The 23,938-nt window shown below is 39.6% G+C and overlaps 1 protein-coding gene across 2 annotated transcripts; it reads left to right on the forward strand.

Annotated features, from left to right (window-relative positions):
* Positions 1-46: 46 nt before the first annotated feature.
* Positions 47-23,938, forward strand: GEN1 (GEN1 Holliday junction 5' flap endonuclease). Of its 2 annotated transcripts, XM_054197003.1 has the most exons (15): positions 55-182; positions 1,580-1,629; positions 5,229-5,426; positions 7,196-7,382; positions 9,587-9,763; positions 11,394-11,504; positions 13,961-14,034; positions 14,597-14,688; positions 15,502-15,652; positions 15,769-15,805; positions 15,908-15,988; positions 17,489-17,619; positions 19,401-19,462; positions 20,045-20,188; positions 20,410-23,938. In XM_054197003.1, the coding sequence occupies exons 3-15, from the start codon at positions 5,266-5,268 to the stop codon at positions 21,864-21,866; spliced, it is 2,865 nt and encodes a 954-aa protein (XP_054052978.1). In that variant the 5' UTR covers positions 55-182; positions 1,580-1,629; positions 5,229-5,265; the 3' UTR covers positions 21,867-23,938. The 2 variants fall into 2 exon arrangements, with proteins under 2 accessions (XP_054052979.1, XP_054052978.1); XM_054197004.1 differs by lacking the exon at positions 1,580-1,629 and having other exon boundaries at positions 47-182.

Consider the following 23,938-nt stretch of genomic DNA (forward strand, 5'->3'; position numbering starts at 1 on the left):
CCCCGCCCTGAGGAGGCCGTTTCCGCGCCGCCGCCATTTTCCGGAGGGCGGAGCCACTCACTGGGGCTCTGGAGCGGGCGAGTGGGATTGGGGGTTTCGTCTCTCCTTCTTTGCTCTGCCGCGGGACTTAGCGGCTGGGCCAGCTCGGGTTTCTCTGAGCCTCTCGGGGCTCAAACCGGGATGTAAGTTTCTACTAATCCCCCCCTCCTCTGAAGCCGCCGTCGCTGAGGGGACGTCGGGGGCCTCAAGGCGCCTCGGCTGGGCGGGCAGGCAGGCAGGCAAGGGGGGAGCGTTGCGGGAGAGCAGGCCCTCAGCCCCAAACGTGGAGTCAGGCCTGCAGCCCTCTGAGCGGGCAGGGAGAATCCTGCAGAAGGCTCTTCGTCTCGCAGCCCGTCAGGGAAGCGGCTCCTTCTTCCCCTGCGGTGCAGCGTTTATCTCTCGCTGGCGTCGAGGCGGGAATTTTAAATGCTTGTGTTCAAGATGGCAGTGCGGCTTGATACATCGTTGTCAGGCAACTTCTCGGTTTTGTTTTCATCTCAGGGAAAAAAAAAACAACGTAGGAGGTTGAGGGATCTGTACGTGCTGAAGCACAGCACGCCACTGAGGCGCTCAGGTTCATCGGCAAAGCTGTGCCGGGTGCTGGGGCATCGCAGCGGGGCAGAGAGGGAGTGGGAGAGTTGTTAAAAACGTGTTGTGGGCTTTCTTTTTTTCACTTTTTTCCCCCATTTCACCCCTCTCTCCCCCCTTTCTCTTTTTAGAGGTCTCTGAGTCAGATATAAAGCATATGCTTGTCAGTCTTTGCAAGTTACCTTGGCAATGAGTGAAAGTGTATCGGTATGAATTAAGCTTCAGCATTAAATCTCTTCTGTCGTTATTTATAAGCAATTGGCTTACTTTTTCAGCTGTGAAACTTTGTAGAGCAGAATATAGTCCTAAAGTACATTTTATAAAACCTAAAATCTATATAGCTATAGCACATACTGGCCCAATGAGAAATCGAGAAGGTTTTGTGTAGGGTTTTTTAATTTATATTTTGTGACAATGATCTTATAATAGGATGATGTCTTCAGTGATTTGTAAGTATATCAAAAAAATTAGGTTCAGTCTCCCTCTTTGGAAGTTACCATCTCTGTAAGCTGATTGGAGGCTTTTGATGAGTGAAGCTCCTCAACAAAATCGGAGTAGACAGATCACTGCTATTAACAGTAGTAGATCTGTTTGTATACAGGATCCAGATCTAAATATTTTATAGAATACGGGCAAAAAAGCAAAGACTGGTAGGTCTTACAGGCTTTCATAACTCAACCTTAGATATATGTTGAATGGGGATAAGGAAAGCTTCTGTCCTCAAATAACAATACTTTGTTACCTGATAATGAAAAAAAAATGGGGTTTGTTTGTAGTTACCAAATTTTTTATACTTTTTTCTTTATTATTTGTAATCTTACGGAATGCTAAGTGTTTGTAGTGTATTTGTCTTTCCTGTTAATCGTTCTTTCCTGTAAGTACCATGTGATATTCCATAACAATATTTAGTAACCAACTAACACAGTTTTTTAAAAAATTTGTATTGATACAGACTGACAGGAACCAAATGATAACATCAAAAAAGACATCTTCCTTTTTTTGGTAGGTGTTCTCTTGTTAAACTCCATTGAACCTGAATATCACACTTGTCTTTTGCAAAGGTTTGGATGCCTTTTATTAGCCTCCCCTGTGCGTCAGGGAAATTGATCATCAATTGATGCTTAGGCCGAGTGGGCTAGATGAATGGACATCTAGTAAGGTGGGTAGATAACTGGTTGAAAGACAGAGTTCAGAGGGTCGTGATTAGGGGCACAGAGTCTAGTTGGAGGTCAGTGACGAGTGGTGCTCCCCAGGGGTCAGTACTGGGTCCAGTCCTCTTCAATATATTTATGAATGACCTGGACAAGGGGATAGAGTACACCCTCAGCAAGTTCGCCGATGACACAAAGCTGGGGGGTTGGCTGACACACCGGAAGGCTGTGCTGCCATACAGAGAGACCTGGACAGGTTGGAGATTTGGGCAAAGAGGAACCTTGTGAAATTCAACAAGGGCAAGTGTAGGGTGCTGCACCTGGGGAGGAATAACCCCATGCACCAGTACAGGTTGGGGGCTGACCTGCTGGAGAGCAGCTATGTGGAAAGAGACCTGGGAGTCCTGGTGGACAACAGGATGACCATGAGCCAGCAATGGGCCCTCGTGGCCAAGAAGGCCAATGGCATCCCGGGGTGCTGTCGTGGTTTTGGCCGGATTGGGCCATCAGAACGACAGATGGCCCTCCCCCCACTTTCTCCTCAGAGAGGAGAGGAAGAGATAAGGAGATTTATGAGTTTAGAAAAAGAACTAAACTACTTTAATGAAAATAATAATAAATTTAAAAATAGCAAATAATAATAGAATAATAAAAATTAAAGGAGGAAAAAAAGTATACGATATATACAAAACGGTATCCAGCTCCCAGGATGACGATCGCGTCACCAGCAGAGACAGGGAAAGTCCCAGACTGGAGTCAGCGAGGGACAGGAGCTGAATTCCAGAACTAGAGTCAGGAATGCTCAGATCGGGATCAAAGGCAGACAAACAGACAGGGTCCTCCTCAGATGTCGGCCATTGAAGAAAAAGCAAGCCAGAGCAGCCTTGCCCCTTTGATCCCTCAGCTTTTATACTGAGCGTGACGCAGATGGGATGGAATACCCTGTTGGTCAATTTTTGGTCACCTGTCCCATCTGCTCCTCCCTGCAGGTGGGACCCTGCTACGCTTCTCCGCTTCTGACCCTCTAACGGGGTAAACAGTGAAGTTAGCTGACCTTGGTTGTTACAGCAATAAGTATAAGCAAGAGCCTCTGTGCATACCAATCCTTGGTATAATCCGGCTTTACCACTCAGAGCGAACAGTTTCTGAAAAATATGCTGTTAATTTCAGACTTTAGTCAGTTAGAAGAGGCCAAGCTAAAAAGTAAAATTACAAATCAGAAAGTTGGTTCTGTTTTACCTTAAACCAGGACAGGTGCATCAAGAAGAGTGTGACCAGCAGGTCGAGGGAGGTCATTCTTCCCCTCTACTCTGCCTTGGTGAGGCCACGTCTGGAGTAGTGTGTCCAGTTCTGGGCCCCCCAGTTCAAGAGGGACAGGGAACTGCTGGAGAGGGTGCAGCAGAGAGCTACCAAGATGATGAGGGGACTGGAACACCTCTCTTATGAAGAAAGACTGAGGGATTTGGATCTCTTCTGTCTGGAAAAAAGATGACTGAGGGGGGACCTTATCAACACTTACAAATTCTTAAAGGGTGGGTGTCAGGAGGATGGGGACAGGACAAGAGGTAATGGGCACAAACGTGGGCATAGGAAGTTCCACCTAAACATGAGGAGGAGCTTGTTTACTCTGAGGGTGGCAGAGCCCTTGCACAGGCTGCCCAGGGAGGTGGTGGAGTCTCCAACTCTGGAGATATTCAAAACCCACCTGGACGCATTCCTGTGCGACCTGCTGTAGGTGACCCTGCTCTGGCAGGGGGGTTGGACTAGATAATCTCCAGAGGTCCATTCCAACCCTGTGATTCTATGATGATTCTGTCGTCCTGGACTTCAAGAGATTATGCCATGTATTTGCATGTCTTATTTATATTTTTAACTCATTTTATGTGCTTGAGGTATAACAACAACAGAAGCAGTACATCATACCCTATATGCCTACAACTGAAATCAGGTTGAGTGATTGAAGTAGTTGAAGAAATGGATTAGAGAAATGTGATTTTTGTTGAAAGTAAATCTTAACATTAGAACTTGATTTAAAACAACCTGCAATTCCTGCAGTGTCAGAAATCATGTATTATTGATTAGCTGCCTTGCTTTAAAACGGTTCTAGAGTATAACACAGTGCACCCTACAAAGACAGGCTTGCTGTTCTGACGGACTGTGGTGGTAGTAAATGTGGAAGATTGCTGAATTTAACGTGACTGTGTTCACTAGAGGCCACGAGGTGGCATAGCTCCTCATGTGTCTTAAGCAGATTGCAGAGCCCTGGTAGCTGGCTCCTCTAGTCATGAATTATTGAAATAAGGGTTTTATTTTATCTGAGTATACGGTAGTTTCAAAATCAGGATGAAAGAAATAGAAAACGTTACGGATTTTATTTGCTTTTTATCTTCTGATACTGAGGGAGAAAAGGAAAAAGTGGAGAAATGCATGAGGCAAACTTTGTACTGTAAGACAGTGCAGGAATAGATTGGTGTTGTGAGGGGGAAAAGCACAGTATGTGTTAGAGGCCTTGTGTAGAAGTGGCAAGGTGTGAAAACCAGAAGAATAATGAAAAAGGAAAGAAGGAAAGGAAGAAAATTAAATCCAGTAATGGAGAAGCATGGACAATACTTAAATAAAAGACAAAGAAATATACTACCTAACGGGTGTATATTTTCAGCTGTCGTTCATTATAGGTGGTGCCAGTAACACTATAGCAAAATTAAAATAGTAAAAATATACACAGTGGCGTGTTTCTGCATGTTACAAACATCAAAATGTTTGTTGGAAGGGACTTCTGGAGGTTATCATTGCTGACTCCCTGCTCAGAGGAAGACTTCTACCCGTATTGGATTAAATCAGCCAGACAGTATGCTGGCTGGATGTTGCAAATCTCCAAGAATTAATATTCTGTAACCTCTTGGCAACCAGTGCTGCAGTAGCCTCTGTCATTTCTTTCCTGAAGTCCAGCTTGAATTTCACAAACCAGAATCTGTGTATCTTGGAATACTAAGGAGAGTTTAATTTCCATCATCGTTGTAAATGTTCCTCAAGTAGCTATAATCTACTTCTGTTTGAACAGAAACATTTTAATGTGAATTCTGCCACTTCAGGGAGTAATTCCCTTGAGAGGTGTGGTTTTTCTTTGTTTTTAAATGAAGCTTGGATTGTGTGTATGCAAGGAACACGAGACCCGCAAGTGAATGATTTAACTTATTTTTTTCTGCCCAGCTGAGTTTGGTTTTATTTATGTTCAGGCTATTAGCAATGAAAATGTACAGTCCAAAAAAGGTATTGAGTAATAAACCATCTGTGAACCGGAGTCACTACACAGTTAGAAGGCTTGATTGCAAATGTTCTTGGTTCATAAAAGTAAAATTGATAATTACTAAATATTTTCCGAACCTCACATTCATATGTCCTACTTCATGTTATATTCTGAAAGTATTTTATTTTGCTTGGTCTTCACAGCTAAAATCTTCATGCTGACACCGAAGAAGCTAGAACAATGGGAGTGACTAATTTGTGGCAAATCCTTGAGCCTGTGAAGCAACCTGTCAGCTTGAGCAGTCTCAAAGGAAAAACGCTGGCTGTTGATTTAAGTCTGTGGGTTTGTGAAGCACAGACTGTTAAAAAGATGATTGGAGTAGTTACCAAGCCACATCTGAGGTATGGTATCCATATAAATTGTTGTAGCCAAAAGCCTTGGAGCTGTGTAATTTATGTATGATACTTATTCTAAATTTAAGACTACCTCTGAAATTCATATGACTGTGTTGTTTTGATTCTGTTATTGTTCTTTGTGCTACATGCATAAGGGTTTTGAAGTGAAGACTCAGTCATACTGGCTGAATTCAACTTAATGCTTGGGTGCAAATAGAAGTTCTTGGGCCCAGCCTACTTTGTCTCAAGGCCTCAACTGTAGATAAAGATGAGATGAATGTAAGCAGAACCATGTTTGTCTTACTGTGGCATAGCCCTATGTGATATACAGATTATCAAGGAACACAAATCAGTGTGGTAATTCCTATATATTTCTGAGGCTGTGTGATGGAAGGTGATATGAGAGTTTCAACTGTTTATCACAGCAGTTTGGATGCTAGTCAGTTCAGACCATGCTGAGTCGTGCATGTTCTACCCTGATCTGGCTTATAAATTAAAATTCTATTTATACTCCATGTTGAATTAAATGGGTTTAAATAATTCTTCAGGCTTATGAACAACCTTGGAGAATACATATGTTTTTAATTTAAATGAATCACATACTTAAGGGATGAGCAAGTATAAGCAGCTGTAACTTTAAAGCACTGTTTTCTGCAAATGATGCTGACAAAAATGAAAATATATACAAATTTTCATAAATGATCTGTTATTGGTTAGCTCAAGAATACTGAGTTACTAGCTGCCGCTAGATGTTCCTGTGTCTTCTGTTGAATTCAGTTGATATGAAATATCATCATCATCTGGGAATAATTTCTTAAAACGTTATGCTCATGATGCTAAGTGGGTAATTAACTAAAACTTGAAGCATGACCAAAGTCATTACTTCCCTCTGGTAGGATGTCCTGTGTGCAGTGGAATGGAAGCATCAGTCCAGATCTCTTATGCAGTCTTTCCAAAGCAAGACAAAGGGATGAACAGATTTCTACCAAAAAAAAAAAAAAGTTTTCAGGCAGTTGGAAATTAAATTGTTTTGCTAAGTATTTTAGAGAAACTTACTGTAAGTGATTGATTTTTATATCATTTTGTGAAAATAGAACTAGCCTCGAAAGATCACCTTATCCTTTTTTACCAACAGCAAATGTACAAAATTTAGTCTAGAACAATGGTCTCTCCATGTCAGTTGAAAAGATATAAATGTTTGGGCTATTCTTTTTGAAAGATTGATCCTGGAATTACTAGAAAAAAAGCATATTACTGCTCTCTTTACCAAATAGTTGTTATTGCTGCCTTGCAAAATTCCACCCATCAGTGATGCTGGTTTGCATATGAACTAAATTGGCATGGTAATGGTATCTATGAGTCTGTCTAATATCACAGCATTCAGTCACTTCAGAATATGAGGTACATGTATTGATAGATTTTTGGATTAAAATTTGATCTGAAAGAATCAATGTGGATATGTGTTTGGAAGCAGACTTTGGATATTGCATGTTTTTTTAATGAGCCTTTTAAATTTGTTTACACCTAAAAAAGATCTTTCTTGTCCTTATGTGGTATTTTCTTGGGAATTTTGTAAATATGTTACAAATTCATAGTAAAACAACTTCAACCAAAGACAGGGATATCGATAAGTTAGCCTGGGGGTGAGGGACTCATAAAAGGTGGAGAGAAAGCTAAGTTTGTTTCTGGGGTAGGCTGAGGAATATAAGGAAAACCTCTAAAGAAATCAATGTTCGGTAATTCTGCATCTTATGGAACGCTTTGCTTTATTGCAGAAATCTATTTTTTCGATACTCTTTCTTGACATCAATGGGAATTAAACTAGTTTTTGTCATGGAAGGAGAAGCTCCCAAGTTGAAAGCAGACACTATGAGTAAGAGGAATGAGATGCGCTATGGACCTTCAAAGAAAGCTGGAGCTGCAAGAACCGGGAGATCTTTATTTAAAGCAATTTTAAAAGAGGTGAGTAATTGAGGCCTGTGTTTAAGTATTTTTAATGTGATAGGAAGAAATCTTAACAACATTAAATAAAAGAACTTTAAAGAAATAATAGTTACTACACAACAAATTTCAACAGTAATTGAGCTTTGAGGGAATATATGCCTTTGAAATTGGGCATTACAGCGTCTCTTAATTGTTTTTGTAGAGGGGGTTAGAATATTTTCTTGTTTGATGTGTTCTGTGCATGTAATGCTGTAGTGAGCCACAGTCATAATTGGGTGTTTATTACAGAAATTCAACTTTCTTGTTCTTTAATGGTGTTAGTATTCATACTTAATTTTTTTCTAGATTGAAAAAAAATGTGTTGTGTACCTATGTACACTAGCTAAGATAGTGTGTTTTTGAAGTGGTACACAGAACTGTTTTGTAAGCTAGATCTGTGACTGGGTAGCTGTATAGCTAAGAGGATATACTTGTTGAAGCCTACTGGATTAGGCTAAAAGGAAGACTTTTTCGTATAACTGGTTGAGACAACTCTGGGTGCAAAGACCTCCCATTCAGTAATTTTTGTTTTTCATTCATTGTTGCAGATATTTAACCATTTAACCAGAATTTTATGAAATAGAATTTATAGATGCTCATGGCTTCAACAGGTTGAATGTATTAATTCATGTTTTATTCTTGAATTCTAAAAGAAATTATTTTCTCTGAAATTTATAAGAGGTATATATGAGTATATATCAGTTTGTCTTAGAATCATAGAATGGTTTGGGTTGGAAGGGACCTTAAAGATCATCTAGTTCCAGTCCCCCTGCCATGGGCAGGGACACCTCCCACTAGACCAGGTTGCTCAAAGCCTCATCCAGCCTCGTCTTGAACACTTCCAGGGATGGGACATCTTCAGCTTCCCCGGGTAACCTGTCCCAGTGCCTCACCACCCTCAAAGTAAAGAATTTCTTCCTAATATCTAATATAAATTTCCCCTCTTTCAGTTTGAAACTGTTACCCGTCATCCTATCGCTACACTGCCTCATAAAGAGTCCCTCCCCATCTCTCCTGTAGGCCCCCTTTCAGTACTGGAAGTTCATTACATGGTCTCCCCGGAGCCTTCTCTTCAGGCTAAACAACCCCAACTCTCTCAGCCTGTCCCCGTAGGAGAGGTGCTCCAGCCCTCTGATCATCTCTGTGGCCTTCCTCTGGACCCGTTCCAACAGGTCCATGTCCTTCTTGTGCTGGGGACTCCAAAGCTGTATGCAGTACTCCAGGTGGGGTCTTGCAAGAGCAGAGTAGAGGGGTACGATCACCTTCTTTGACCTGCTGGACATGCTTCTTTTGGTGCAACCCAGGATGTGGTTGGCTTTCTGGGCTGCGAGCATGTGTTGCCGGCTCATGTTGAGCTTCTTATCCACCAACAGCCCCAAGTCCTCTTCAGGGCTGCTCTCAATCCATTCTCTGCCTAGTCTGTATTTGTGTTTGGAACTACTGTGACCCAGGTGCAGGACCCTGCACTTGGCCTAGTTAAATCTCACGAGGTTCACACGGCCCTACTTCTTGAGCTTGTCCAGGTCCCTCTGGATGGCATCCCTTCCCTTCACCATGCCGACTGCTGGTGCCACACAGCTTGGTGTCATTGGCAAATTTGCTGAGGCTGCACTCGATCCCACTGTCCATGTCACTGACAAAGATGTTAAACAGCACCAGTCCCAGTACTGCCCCCTGAGGATGATTTCCACTTGGACGTGGAGGTGTTGACTGCAACCCTTTGAGTCTTATAATGTGATCCAGCCTTACTAGGGCAACAGTACTGTACTTTCATGCTTGGTATTCTCATGGAGTCTGGTGCCTGTTGAAAGATGTCTGTGCTAGCCCAGTATCACTACTTGAGTAAACAGTGTTGTTTTACAAAGATAAATATTACTTTGTTACTCTTATTTTGAAAACATCCTAAATATCCATTTAAAGTGTAAAGATCTCTGTGAACGAGTAACCATTAGTCATGCTGTCTTCAAGTCCTGTAACTAATACTTTGCTCTTAGTTGGATGTTTCTTTTGACTGTTATGGTAAACTATATTTCCCCTACAGTGGTGCTTGTATTAACATAGTGTTCTATAGACAGTGCAACGGTAGCAGTTTTTGTATACACTTGTGTCTGAGAAAACACATACTAATAAGTGGATGTAATTCAGCATTCAGTCTCTCTTTCCTTTTGGATTCCTTCGTTTAGTGTCTTGAACTGCTGGAGTGTTTAGGTGTCCCTTGGGTTCAAGCAGTCGGGGAAGCAGAGGCAATGTGTGCCTACCTGAATGCAAAAGGACACGTTGATGGCTGCATTACCAATGATGGAGATGTCTTCTTATATGGAGCTCAAACAGTTTATAGGAACTTTGCCATGAATGCTAAGGTAACGTATCTCATCCCATTCTCACCCTCTCTTTAGACTCTTCCCAAAAAATGTAAATAGAAAGAAGAGACTTGAAACAATTACTTAGATGTTATTGCATTTACCCTCTAGTAGCTGGGTTTATTTAAAATAGTACTTTTAAGACAGGAACGCTGTGTTTGATTCATTAGCAATCTGTGTATTGGATGCGAGAGCAAAACAACTGAATGGAGGAACACTTAGGGTATTAGTGTCTGTGTTTGTACTGTCCTGTGATGTGTAATATAAAGCTAAGTATCAAACTTTTTTTTCCCCTTTCCTCCTCTGAGTGGAGAATTTGAATGAAATAATTGCTTCCTATAAATTTACTGTTAGGGACATATGGGAGTGGTTGGCCTCCTGGGTCTAATAACAGTGTTCACACATTTGCATCCTACAGGTTTCTTTTATTATGAATATACTTATAATGAATACTATTAGTCTCCAATTGAACATGAATAGTGTAGGGATGTACATCTGTATAATAATCAATTGTTGTGGTCATTCAAAAAACCAAATCAATTTATGACCTTGGGATGAAGTGTTCATTTGTTAGGAATGCAATTTTCCAGAGCTGGTGAAAGGTAACCCCAAATTTCCAGAACTTATACTTTCTCTATAAATCAGAGAAAGGAATGCATGTGTTCTGTCTGGTGAATCTAACGAGAAAGCGTAGGAAAAATGGTATTTGGGTTGGAATTTTAAATAATGTTCATCAGGAAGACTTGTTGAGGAAATACTTCAGTAATAGGAGAAAATCAATAGAATAGGAAAAAAAAGCACTATGAACAACTAACTTTTTAAAAAAATAAAGCTGATGGAAGATGATTTGCTTTGGCACCATTTTTGGGTTTTGTCTTGGTTTGGTTCTTTGCTTTCATTCAACTTCCTTGTCATTTATCACCAAAAAATGAAGGTGGCCTCAATTTTTCAGGTATACTTCGTTACATACCCGAGTCAACATCAAAAAATGGTTTATGTAGGTGTGTGTCTGTCAGGGGTATCTGTTCCAGAAAACTAGATTATTTTGGGTTGTCAGCTTGCATGGGGTTTTTGGGGGAGGCAGTGGCCTACCTTATAATTCATGTTAATCTTGATTTCATGTTCATGTGTTTGAGTCCCTCTACCCTTCAGAGTTTCAGGTGTTCCTTTAGCTCATGTCTAATATACTAGGTAACATCTTAATTATTTTTTCTTTTTTTTACTCAAGCAGCACATTAAAATGTTGACATGGATTTTAAAAACTGCAATTCCTGAGATCACTTACACAGCTACTATTACTACATAATATTAATTTTGCCACACTTTTTCTACAGGTAGTAAGCAATAAAAAAAACCTTTGGCTTATTTTAGTTTCTTTCAACAGTTGATGCTCATACTTACAACTTGAAATTCCAGAACTATAGTTATTTATGTTGTGTCCATGCATTACATTATGAAATTTAATTGCTGTTTTTTTTATTTTTGCTATCAGACACCTCTTACGGGATAGACCCATTTCCTGCAGGTGTAGGTGAATAGGGGTGCGTAAGCAATCGCAGTTAAACGTGACTCAGGGCAGTTCCTTCCCTGAAGTTACAGAAATAAAATGTATGATAAATTTCTCTTGCAGGATCCAGTTCTTGACTGTTACACAATGTCCTCTATTAAGGAGAAGCTTGGTTGTGACAGAGAGTCTTTGATTGGGCTAGCTGTTCTTCTGGGTTGTGATTATCTTCCAAAGGTAAGCAATGTAATTTTTTTTTTATTAGGTACTTATAGTTTATTGTTTTTCAAGACAGTGTATCGAGGGAGACTTGTGCGTTTTGACAAAAGGCCGGTCAATGGATGATGATGTGAATGATGGTCCATCTTCACCAACAGTACCGTGAAGGTGGGGAAGGCCTACCTCCCCCACATCACAACCACCTCCACGAAGAAGAAAAGACAGGTTATAGTTGTAGGCAACCCCATTCTGAAGGGAGCAGAGGGTCTGATATGCCGCCCAGACCCTCCTCTTAGGGAGGTCTGCTGCCTTCGTGGGGCCCAGATTAAGGACATCACTAGGAAACTTCCTAGTCTAGTACAGCCCTCAGACTCTTACCCATTGCTGCTCTTTCATGTGGGTGGCGATGAAGCTGCAACGTGTCATCCAAGGGGGGTCAAAAGAGACTTCAGGGCTTGGGGATGGTTGGTAAGGGAACCTGGAGGACAGGTGTTTTTTCTCCTCTCTCATCCCAGTTGCAGGCAGTGACATTGAAAGAAACAGATGGGCCCAGTCTATTAATACGTGGCTCTGAGGCTGGTGTCACCACCACAATTTTGGGTTTTTCGGTAGGATAGAGTGTGAAGAGCTGTCTTGGAAGAATACCCATGAGCAGGTTGAAAGCCTATGGGTAAGAATAAGAGACAAAGGTAACAAAGGGGACCTTGTGGTTGGTGTCTACTGCAGGCCACCTGATCAAGGGGAGCCTCTTGATGAAGCCACCTTACTCCAGCTACAGGAGGCATCGCAGTTGCAGGCTCTTGTCCTGCTGGGGCACTTCACCACCCCGACATCTGCCGGAAAAGTAGCACAGTGAACTGTAGGCAGTCCAGGAGAGTCCTGGAGTGCATCAGAGATAACTACTTAAGCCAAGACAAGTGTAAGACATCTACACCAGAGGAGAGGCAATACTGGACCTGACGCAAGTGATCTGATTGGAGACAGCCTGGGCTGCAGTGATCAGGCACCGGTGGAGTTTGCAGTCCTGAGGGATATGGGTCAGGGGAATAGTAAAGTCAGGACCATGAATGTTAGGAAAGCAAACTGCCAGATCTTCAAGGAGTGAGTCAATAAGACCCTCTGGGAAACTGCCCTCAGGGACAAGGGAGCAGAACAGAGCTGGCAGATCTCTGAGGACGCTTTCCTTAGAGCACAAGATCTCTCAATGCCCAGGTGTAAGCAATCAGGAAAGGAGGGCAAGAGACCTGCATGGCTGAGTTGAGATCTGCTTGTCAAACTAAAGGGCAAGCAAGAGATGCACAGGCAGTGGAAGCAGGGTCAGGTATCCTGGGAAGAGTGTAGGGACGCTGCCCAGTTGTGTAGGGGTGGGGTCAGAAAGGCCAAGGTGCAGCTGGAGCTGAACTTGGCAAGGGAATAACAAAGAATAATAAGAAGGGCTTCTATAGGTATGTCAACCAGAAAAGGAAGGTCAAAGAGTGCATATCCCCCTGAGATGAGTGAGACTGGCAAACTGGTAACAAGGGATGAGGAGAAGGCTGAGGTACTTAACAACTTCTTTGCCTCAGTCTTCACTGGCAACCTCTCTTCCCACACCTCTTGAGTGGATGGACCTCAAGGCAGGGACTGGAGGAGCAAAGTCCTTCCCACTGTATGAGATCAGCTTTGCGACCGTGTGAGGAACCTGAACATACAGGAGTCTATAGGACCTGACCCAATACATCCCAGAGTCCTTAGGGAATTGGCTGATGTAGTTGCCAAGCTACTGCAACATGTTGCCCAGAGAGGTGGTAGATGCCTCATCCCTGGAAGGATTCAAGGTCAGGTTGGACGGAGCTCTGAGCAACCTGATCAAAGTGAAGATGTCCCTGCTCATTGCAGGGAGATTGGACTAGATGACCTTTTCTTTGTCACCTCTCAGAATTGATTTTGCATAAGCACTTGAGTTCTTCAAATATTAAAAGTTTCTGTTGTCGTAAAGCATCTCTTTTCTGTGAGTGAAAGCTTTTTGCTGGCTTTCTTCTGTCTCTTAAGTTCCATCCTTTTGACCCTAAAATCCAAAAGATCTGTCTTTGTCTTGTCTTTCCAAGATAATTCCGAAAAAAATGCTCTCTGGCAGTTAGCTGGCAAGAATCTTATCGGTATTTTATAGTGTTGTCCTGTTGCAGATAGCAAGGAAAACAAAACCTCTTTTCTTATTATTTTCTACTACCTTCTTTCTCTGCCTTGTTTTATCTGAGCTGCTATTGACCATAAGAGCATTTTGTGCAGCTTGTGCGTTACGCTGGTAGTACGGCTGTAATCTGCCACCTTTTCTGACTGCAGAACTTGGTCAAAAGTTATTTTTTCTCAATTTATTCTCAGCGTATGGGATCATTTTTGTCAGTTGTCTCATAATGTTATGAAGGCAGTTTTTATTAAAATCTGAATACTTTCTGTCTGTCATTAAATAATGTTTCATATTTCTCTCTCTATAGGGCGTTCCAGGAGTTGGTAAAGAACAAGCTTTAAAGTTAATTGAGACTTTGAGAGGTCAAAACTTATTGCAAAGGTAAAGTGAAAACTTAAGTTGTGTGCTGAAGTACTTTAAGTACTTTGATTTTATTCAAAGACTTGATGGTATGTACTTCAGCTCCAGGACAATGTTTGTAATGCTTCATTTGGGGAGGGGAGGGGTAAGGAGGAGATAACCACATTCCTTACTGTATATTTGCTAAATGAATTCCTGTTTTGCTAGCCCAAGCTTCTTAATTGTTTTAAATGTTAGCTGACTCCTAGCTCTTGTGCTAGCAGATGTATGTTGGTATTTGGAAAGGAAGTCATAAAGACTGATGAGAGACTTTTTTGCTGATTTTTTTTTTTTTTTTTTTTTTTTTTTTTAATTAGGAGGTGAATCAGGACATGAGCTACCAAATGCTTTCTGTGTTTGTTATCATAATGTCTGTGTCAATACTGGAAATCCAAAAATCATATAATATACTTTAAAAATACCTTTTTCATAAATCAGAAAACTCTTAGAAGCCTGAGAAGTATTAAAGGAGTGTTTTTCAGTATTTTATTTGAAGTATGAAAGTTAAAAATATTTCTTAATCCTTTTAATATCATCCTTTTAGGTTTGAGCAATGGAAAGAACAATTCCAGTACGGTAATAGTCCACCTTTGGTTGTTAAAAGGGTAACTCACTGTTCTGAGTGCCATCATCCAGGTCAGTGTGAAAAGCGCTGGATTTTATTTTTAGCCTAATTGTTTACTTTTTCGTTCTAGCTGTGTGGGGTGAGGTGGGGTTTTTTTGTTTGTTTGGGTTTGGGGTTTTTTTATGACTAGCATTAAAAATTGCTTTTGTTGTCATTCAGCTTCTGGACTATCTTCGCGTTTTCGGTATATAAATATTTTTGAGGCTGGGGACTACCTTTCTTCAAATGTGAAACTAGTTTATAGCAGATGGAATGTCATCACAATGCTGTTGTGTGATCCCAGATATTTGCCTTTTTATCATTATCAATAAAGTATGCATGCTATACTGACAAGCAACTATTTCTTTAGTTGCCTGAATTGATCTTGCATCAAGAGGACTGAATCCATTAGTATTGTTGGGTTTTGCTGCAGTCTTTTCTTAAAAAGAAGTTAATCTCAAGGAACCTCATTTTGGTAGCAGCTTTCATTAGTGGACTCATTTAAACCCATCACTTGGAGAAGAAAAAGCTTGTTTCAAGTATGTTACTTATGTACATTTGACAAGATGTCACAGACTAATTCTGTAGTTTTTTAGGTAATAAAGTATTTAGCATAAGGTCTGAAACTGTTGGGGAAAAGTCTGAAAAAAACCAAGGTTCCTTGTATTTGTCAGTTTTCACTGTAAATATATAAATACAACTAATGCACTCAGGTCTGCTTACAGCTGCTTTTCATGTCAGATTCCTATGTGCTCTGAGCTTTGTATTTGTACTATTAGCTTTGTATATTTGGAGATTTTTGGAAACCTTTTTTCTGCTTACGCTTTGTGCATCTGCTTCTGTAGGATCTTACAAGGAACATGAGCACAATGGATGTAAATTCTGTGAAAGCACTAGATCCTGCAAACCCAATGACTCCAAATACTGCTGTCCTTGTGAATGGCACCAGTTAGAGCGAATGAAACAAGCAAGTGCAGTGGAGGACAATATCAGAAAGTAGGAATGTCTTGAAATTGAACTGCTTTTCCCTGCGTTTGTATGCAGGGTGAGCATTTAAATTCTGCATCTTTTCTGTTTCTGTTCAGTTCCTAACGCATTTGTTTTACCTGCAGAAAAGCTAACAGTTGTGAGGGCTTTCCATTCTCTGAGGTAACAAACAAGCCTATTTAAAGATAAATCTTTTTAATCTATTAACTGAAATTTCAGATTTCTGCCCTCTCTTAAACTGTCTCTCTTTTGTTTTATCTCAAGGTTATCCAAGAATTTCTTGTAAACAAGAATAAATTGATCAAGATAAAAGAATGCCAAAGGCCAAATTTATTGTCCTTTCAGGTATATAACAAAAACCTGTATATTCAGCTCTGTAGGTTTTTTGTTTATTAGTAAGGAAGGTATCTGATAATTTTTATCTTCATTGGTAATTTTACTGAAAATAAGAATTAAAGAATCTTGCTACAACTTCTTAATAAACTTCATTTTTTGAAAGCCTAAAATTGAAGACTGAAAAAAATCAGTTGATGTAAAAATGTATGTAGAAAAGTGGAAGAAAGAGAACTTGGAAAAAACGTCACTTGCTATGTTTTTCACTGTTCAGTATTACTAGATTGGGTTGCTGAGTGCTGCATAATCTGTATAGTGTATGAAGTACTATATGGTTGTGTGGCATAATATATGCATCTGGGTTGTTACCTTTTTTGTTTTCACCCACCTTTTATAAAGGTATTAGGAAATACAGCTACTGTTTTCGCTCATACTTGTTTCATACTGACGCAGTGCATATATGGTGACTTTGGGTATTAGCAGGTCATGATTGTGGACTTTTTTTTCAGTGATTTTGTTTTGTTCGTTTTCTTTTGGGTTTTTTTTTGTATCTTTGAGATAACCAGCTTCTGTATATAACAAGCAGAGCGTCTTTTATTCTGAATGTTGCCTGTTTTCCCAAAATAGCAGAATTTTCCCAAAAATTCTCTTGCATATCGAATAGAATACACTATTTCAGTTGGAAGTCACCTAAAATAATAATCTAGTCCAACTGCTTGACCAATTCAGGGCTGGCCCAGTTAAAATTTGTTATTAAGGGCCTTGTCCTAATGCCTCTTAAAACAGGCTTGGGGCATCGACCACCTCTCTAGGAAGCCTGTTCCGGTGTTTATCACAACATTGCCAGCTTTCAAGTTCAGAAGCCCTTTAATTCAAAGTGCACAAAGCTCGAAAGGGGTCTAACTTATTCCTCTATCTATAGAAAAAAAGAATAAATATCCCAGGAGGCTTTGGGGGTTTGTTTTGTGTGTGTTTGGGGTTTTTTTTGGGGTGGATGGGCAGCGTGTTAATATATGTATGTTAGCATTGTTTTCTAAGAATGATATTTATTTGTTCTTTATTGGTGAAAGCAGATCTTTTACAATGTTTCATTTTTCCAGGACTGATGACAGTGTGATAATTATGTACAGCATAGTAGACTGCTGTTGAACAATGCAGCTTTAATGAAAATCCATGGTCATCCTTCTCTCACATGCAAAATATGTAATTTTCACAGCTCCTTGCACAGCTGATCTGAATCTGATCAGGAGTTTGGCAACTGTCTTGTCCCACCTGCTGCCACTACACAACTGTTCCTTTGGCTTATTATTGACAGCTGATGAATCTGCTGTGTTATGGATGACTGTTCCCTCCCTTGTCAGTGAGATGCCATCAGGCATTACACTAATGTATAAAAGCATTCTAGATGTTTTAAGTATTTAGTCCTGTGTCCCTGCTACATAGCTGTCTAAGCATGATATCTAACAGAATAAGAAAGTTTTAAAGTTTGGGGTGGTTTTTTTATACTAACAGATCTTTGCTTCTGAGAAGATGGAATGGAACAAACATTACGCTTGTAAGAAATTGTTAGCGCTATTGACACGTTATGATATGATCCAGAGAAAATCTGGAATCATTGATTCAAAACAACTGCAGGCAATACGGTAATGTAGTTTGATTTCTTGAACTTAATATGTTTACTTTTGCTGCTGGATGAAAATGATGAGTTTTCTTTTTTTTTTTTTATGGAAATATAATAGTTTTCTTCCATCTCTGTTGCAAGCTTTGTGCTCATTTTGAATAGAGGTAAAAATTCAGATCAGTACACCGATCCTTACACTACCACTGCAAAAAGTAATACATATAGTAGTTTCTTTTCATTCTAACTGACAATGCCTGCTTTTTCCTATGTTTACTTTGTGTTCTGTTTCCTTGAATCTGTACGTGAGATTTAGCATTACAGGTTTGATCCTCTGCTCAGGTTCTTAGCAGAAGTTTAATTGGCTTCTGTGATCCAAAGTAAGAGCCTAGGCTTAGAAATGAGCATCTGCAGATTCAGTCATGGTCTCTGATTTCTTATCAGACCTACCGACTGTCATTGTACAATGTGTCTGATGGAATCATTGGCTTAAGGTTCTATTCTGCTACCCCTTCTTCTCAAAACAACAGTTTCATTCAGGATGGCTGCATTTAGGAATATAAAAAGGGCCAAGTATCCTGCTACTAAAAATGAATATGCAGAGGAAAAAAAACAGGATAAGCATGTAAGTGCTTTCCCCTAGAATATTTTCCCACCACCCAGGTTTCTGTTACCCAGGGGTTTTCTGAGCCAGAATTAGTACCTTCTTATTTTATCAGCCCTCAATGTATTTTTTTTTTTTAATGATCTAATCTTTCCTAAACTTCTGTAAACTTTTAGAATCTACAGTGTCTGTTGGCAAATCTAAACTTAACTTCACTGTGTGAAGAGAATCGTTATTTTAATTTTAGTATCTGATGATTTTGTTTCCCAAATGAAACCCAAATTCTTCCCCCCCCAAATTCTTGTATTGCAGGGTTAGTGGTTTTTCCATGTTCCTTGATGCTGTTCAAGATTTTTATAGACCTTAACTTTGTGGGACAGAAGAACAGTCAGTAGTAATGTGATAGTATCTCTTCTGGGTTTAATGTGTTGTAATCTCTTAAATTATTATTTGCAGAGAAGCTGTTCTATTCAGTGGTATCTTTCAAAAGAGTGGAGAGACTGGTTGGGGGCTGCTTTTTAAATGGGTTGGCTATATAAATTGACCAGCATTTACCATGATGAATGAATTAATTGACATCCTCTGTTTATAACACTTTCTAGTGTTTCAAGAGTTTAAAAGACAGATCACGCGTGCTCTAGATTTCTTTTGTTAACAAGTGTTTAAAAATGCAGTAATGATTTACAGGAGCCTCTTCACATGTAGGAACGTATTAAACTGATGTACAGATAATGTTTTTAGAAAAATCTCATAAAGACTGATTGTCCCTGCGCAGTTCATGTTTTATCTTTCTTCATGCTCTCATGCAAAAGATATAAATGACCCTGTCTGGTCATTCAGAAAACCACTGTCCATGGCAACAGCCTTCTCGGTGGCGTAGTTGAAGATATCAAACTGATGTTTGTAGGAGTCTGCGTTATGGTTGTCTGCTGCAGAATAGTTTTTTGACTTCTTGTTACGCTCCTCTGAGCAGTATCATTTAAAACAAAAAAAGTTTCAGAATTCAAATCCAGACACAAAATTTTACTGTATAACTTAGAGAAATAGTGTATTTTTTTAAAGATGTAATAATTTTACTATTACAAGAATATTTTTACCTCTAAATCCTTAAAAATTAGGGTACTGATTTATTTTAGGTAACTTAGATTTTTCATTTCCTGTTTAAATGAAATAACTTAATGGGCTTTTTCTTGTTTTTACAGGATAGTCAAGACACGTGTTAAAAGTGGAATTCCTTGTTTTGAAATTGAGTGGCAAAAGCCAGGTTGGTCTGGTTTCTATGTACATTGTACAACAAAACAGTTCATAAAAAAAGAGAAAAGCATGCTTTAAAGAGGAAAAGAGTTTAACAACATTATGAGGAAATGAAATGTGGGTGAGATTGGAAACTTCTATGGAAACGATAGAAAATGTGCATCAAACTTCACATACTCTGACAGTAAAAGCAATGTTTAAAAAAAAAAAAAAAAAAACACATTTACCTAGAAAGCAAGGGACTCGGTCTTCAGGTACTTTTTCTGGTACATATTAATAAGACCTGGGCTCTGCATTTGGTATCTTTTTTCACTATGTACCCAGAGCTGCGACTGTTTACTAGCTAGACATTTTTCTATGGTGACAGAATTCTACCTTTAGTGTGCCTGTTTGAGCCAGGAGACTGGCAAAAAGGAAAAAGACTTGACTTGTAGCTGAATCTGAAACATTGTACTATTGACCTTTTCGCATACCTTCCTTGTACTCAGATAAATCTTTTATTCTTTGTTTTTCTTATTCCCTGCTTTGAAATGTGTGTATATATACGCCTAGTGTATATACATGTCTAATGTACAGTCATTAATTTTTTTAGAGCATTATGTTGATGCAGAAGATGAGCCTGCAGAGTTGTTTGTAGTCACAGTAGAAGAGTCGTCTTTGTTTCAGGCTGCTTATCCTGATCTCGTTGCCCTTTATCAAGTAGAAAAGTCAGACGTTATGAAGAAGAAACAGAAAAGTAAGTCCAAAAGCTTATTTCTTAGGAATTTAGGGGTCTTGTCAGAATACAAGAAGCAAAAGCAACAAACATTTCTCCCACTGTTGAGCAATACCATGTTTTGTCAAGATCAGGTATCTTGCAGGGGCTGTGCTTTTCTCTTATCATTTTGTACTTTAGCACTGGGAAATCTGAACCGTGTTTAATATGACATTTTGATATGCCCTTTTTATTTTTTTCAGACAGGAAAGACAGACCAAAAGAAAAGGAATTACCGAAAGTTTATGATGAAGTTAGTGATCTTCTGTCTCAAATGAATTTAAAATCTAGATGTGAAATTCTTCCTGTGCAAGACTCCTCATCAGATATAAAAACTCCTGCAGAAAATCAGATACACCAGAGGAGTACTGAGTCAAAAGATCTAGTGCTAGCTACAGCTTCCTGCGTAACAACTCTTCAGACACCAGCATCAGCAGCTGCTCTTCCTCCAACTGCATCGCCTTACTCGCTCTCGCAGAGTATGTTCGCTGACTCATCTGTATTGGCAGCACAACTTACTGAAAATTCAAGGATATCATCCCCTTCGTCTGTAATAGCTGGTCTACAGCTGAGCGGTATTGATTGGGAAGCAACCTCCTTCAGCACTTCGTCAGCCCGTGGGGGTGATACCCATGATCCAGCAGCTGAGTTAACCACATACATAAAAGACTCACATGCACTGGGTCATGAAACAGTGAGAAACAGCTCGGAATATTCTGATGCTGCGCAGTCTGATCAACACCATTCTGTAATTGATTTGATTTCTGATGATGCTATGGGTCAGATTGAGAAGTGGTCTTTAAGTGAGCGCATACTTAAGAAGATTTCCATTCCATCAAAGCCTTTGTTGTCTGAAGGTGTAATGCAACTGGTGTCTTTGAAACATTTTAAACAAACAGCAGAAACATTGCATCATGATAAAGATTATATCTCTTCCTCATGTCAGTTAAATAAACTAGTGCAGGAAAGTAAAAATGTGCTATCAGAAGACTATTCAAGGGAATCCAGCATACACATTTATCAACATCAGTACAAAAAAGCTGACAGCCTGGATGAAATGATGCAAAAAGACCGTAATTTAAACAGTTCAACACCTCTAGCCCTCAGTGGTAAAACAACAGAGACTCTGCATCCGGGGTGTGAAGTGCCTCCGGTGTCTCAAAAGCCAGCAGACATTGTAACTGGCGGTCACATTAAAAAAGCTTGTACTCAAACTACTTGGAAAAGTTCCTTTAAAAAGAGTGTGTGTCAGAACAGATATTCTTCTAGTGAAGACAGTGATGATGATAATATGAACAAAAAACGGATTTATAAGCAGCAGAACAGTCAGCTGAACCCTGGTCAGTTTAAAAAACGTTTCACAAAGGAAAGGAGTGATGCTGTTACTAGCAAAAGAACAAACAGTGACTCAGCCCTTTTAATTAAAGAGGAGAAGAAAAAGAGCAATTTCAAAAAAGCTGGTAATAGTTTGTCATTGCAGGTATCTCCAAAACCATCCTCTGTCGGGGAAGTTAATTGTTTCCAAAGTCCAGAGCAACCGTTTGAGAGGTCAGGTTCTGGTCCCACGCAACGAGCGGAAAGTGCTGTTCCGGCTTTCGCATGGGCAGACAGTCCCCTTCCACTGTCTGAAAGACTAAAAAGAAGAATCAACATCAATTAGGTTGTCCATAAAATTCTGATGACAATTAACTTTGAACCTTCTGCTCTTACAGAGTTTTCTTCTCAAAGCTTCTGCAGCGTGCTCTGTCAATTTTAAGTAGCCATAGTTTTGATGAATAAGAAGTGCTCTGAAATACTGCATACTGGTGCTAAAGTTCGAAACGAAAATGTTAGCAAAAGTAACAAATACCGCATTATAGGGAAGTGCCAGTTATTCTGGACTTGATTACGTTCCGAATTTGATACATATGCATCAGGATATAGTATACAAGGGAGCAAGGGGGTTTATTTACGAAATGGGAAGGTTTTTTCACAGCCAATTGTGAGGATGTGTGCAGCTATTAGTCCTTCTGCTTATAAAACCAGACTTATTAAAATAGTGCCTGCGCTGCAGTTGGGTATTCTTAGTCCGACAAAGTGATACAGTTCTTTCCAGCTGAAATTTTCCATTCTGCTCCACTAACTTAATTTTGCGAGTTTTAAAATGGATTTTCAGTTCCTGGGATGCTGGTGGTGTTGATTATCTCTGAAGGACCAGATAGAGGCACACAGCAGATGTACCTTGCAGGGTAGCTAAATTTGTATCTGCCATGCCCTATAATAAACTTGTTCTTTGAGTGTGTGCATCTTCCAAAAAATGGAATAAGCCACATAAGGATATTCTGGGTTTATAGCTGTCACAGCTAATATTTAAGGAAATTTTGATGGCTATTTTAACCAAACATTTGTATTTTGGAGCGGTTTTTTTTTCTTAAAAATCTATATAATAGATATAGATAATGCAGTCTGTAATTAGCCAAAATGGTAGTTTCTTGTTTTCCTCTGTGGGCAGATGGAGAAAGTTTATTTCCAAATGAGAAATGTGTTATGGAAAGGAGCAGAAAAAATCCAAAATATTGGAAACTTATTTTCAGTTTTTAAGATGGTCTGTCTCTTCTGGAGACTTGTAGCCACCCATCTGATGTGAGAGGTATGAATAGCTAGAAAATTAGAATTGCTAAGCAGAGTAAGAGTAGCAGTCACCTGGGGACCATAAATGGAGAGATTCCTTATGCAGTGGTCAGTAGTGGAGAGATCAGACCATTTTTTGTGGAAAAATATTTTTTTTTGGTTATGTATGAGTCTTTTCCTTGCTGCAGATTTTTGAATACTACAAGTTGTAATCAAGAGTTTGAATTTTCATTAATAAAAAGGCTAACGTCATGTAAATAACCTCACTTACGTTTGCTCACGGTGTAGGAGAATGCTCTCTTTTTTTGAAGGAATCATACAATTTCACCCACGGTGTGGGGGTTTTGTGTTTTAGGCTTTTGTTTAGAATCGGGGGCAAGAGAGGCTTTTGGAAGGTTTTTTGTTTGTTTTCCAAATCTGGCTGGGCCGACAGCTTTAATGAATGATTCACTGAAAAAACTGTGCCAGAGTTATAAGTTCATGTTTCAGGGATGATGGAAGCCAGAAATAAGATATTAAGAACTGCAGAGGGGGGAAAAAAAAAAGATACTATGTTGCTGATTTTTTGCTACAAATAAATCTGGTCTCACAGATACAGTTCAAGCATGAAAAGCAGAAAAATTTCCATTTTTTCATTTGCACTGCATCTTAATTTTGTACAAGTTTTCTACCAGTACTTTAGAAGCAGCAATAAAAGTGAAAACAACTGTATAGGATGCCCTCTCTCATTGCAGCAAATAAACACAAGAATGTTTATCATTGGGGGTGACTGTTACTTGAATTAAACTTGTTATTTGTTACAGAAGGGAAATTACAGTTTTTAAAGTGTTTTGATTTCTTATCTTTCTGCAATTTACTCAGTATAAGGATTAGGGATGATTTTTCTTCTTTGGAAGTGTTTTTACTGTGCCAAAGCTGACTGTTTTGCAACCTCTCGCACTCGTGGAGAAAATGTTTAAATAAATTGTGTGGGTGTAACAGATAACTCTCTTCTGCGGGAAATACTCCTACAGGATTATGTTAGACTGGCTGTAAGTGTAAGTGAATGTGATGCATCAGCCTGATGACCCTGACTATATTTTCATTTATCATCTATCCTAGTCAGCCCAAAGAGGCTGTATC

This window comes from Rissa tridactyla, chromosome 3 (genome assembly GCF_028500815.1).
Source record: "Rissa tridactyla isolate bRisTri1 chromosome 3, bRisTri1.patW.cur.20221130, whole genome shotgun sequence".
Taxonomy (NCBI): domain Eukaryota; kingdom Metazoa; phylum Chordata; class Aves; order Charadriiformes; family Laridae; genus Rissa; species Rissa tridactyla.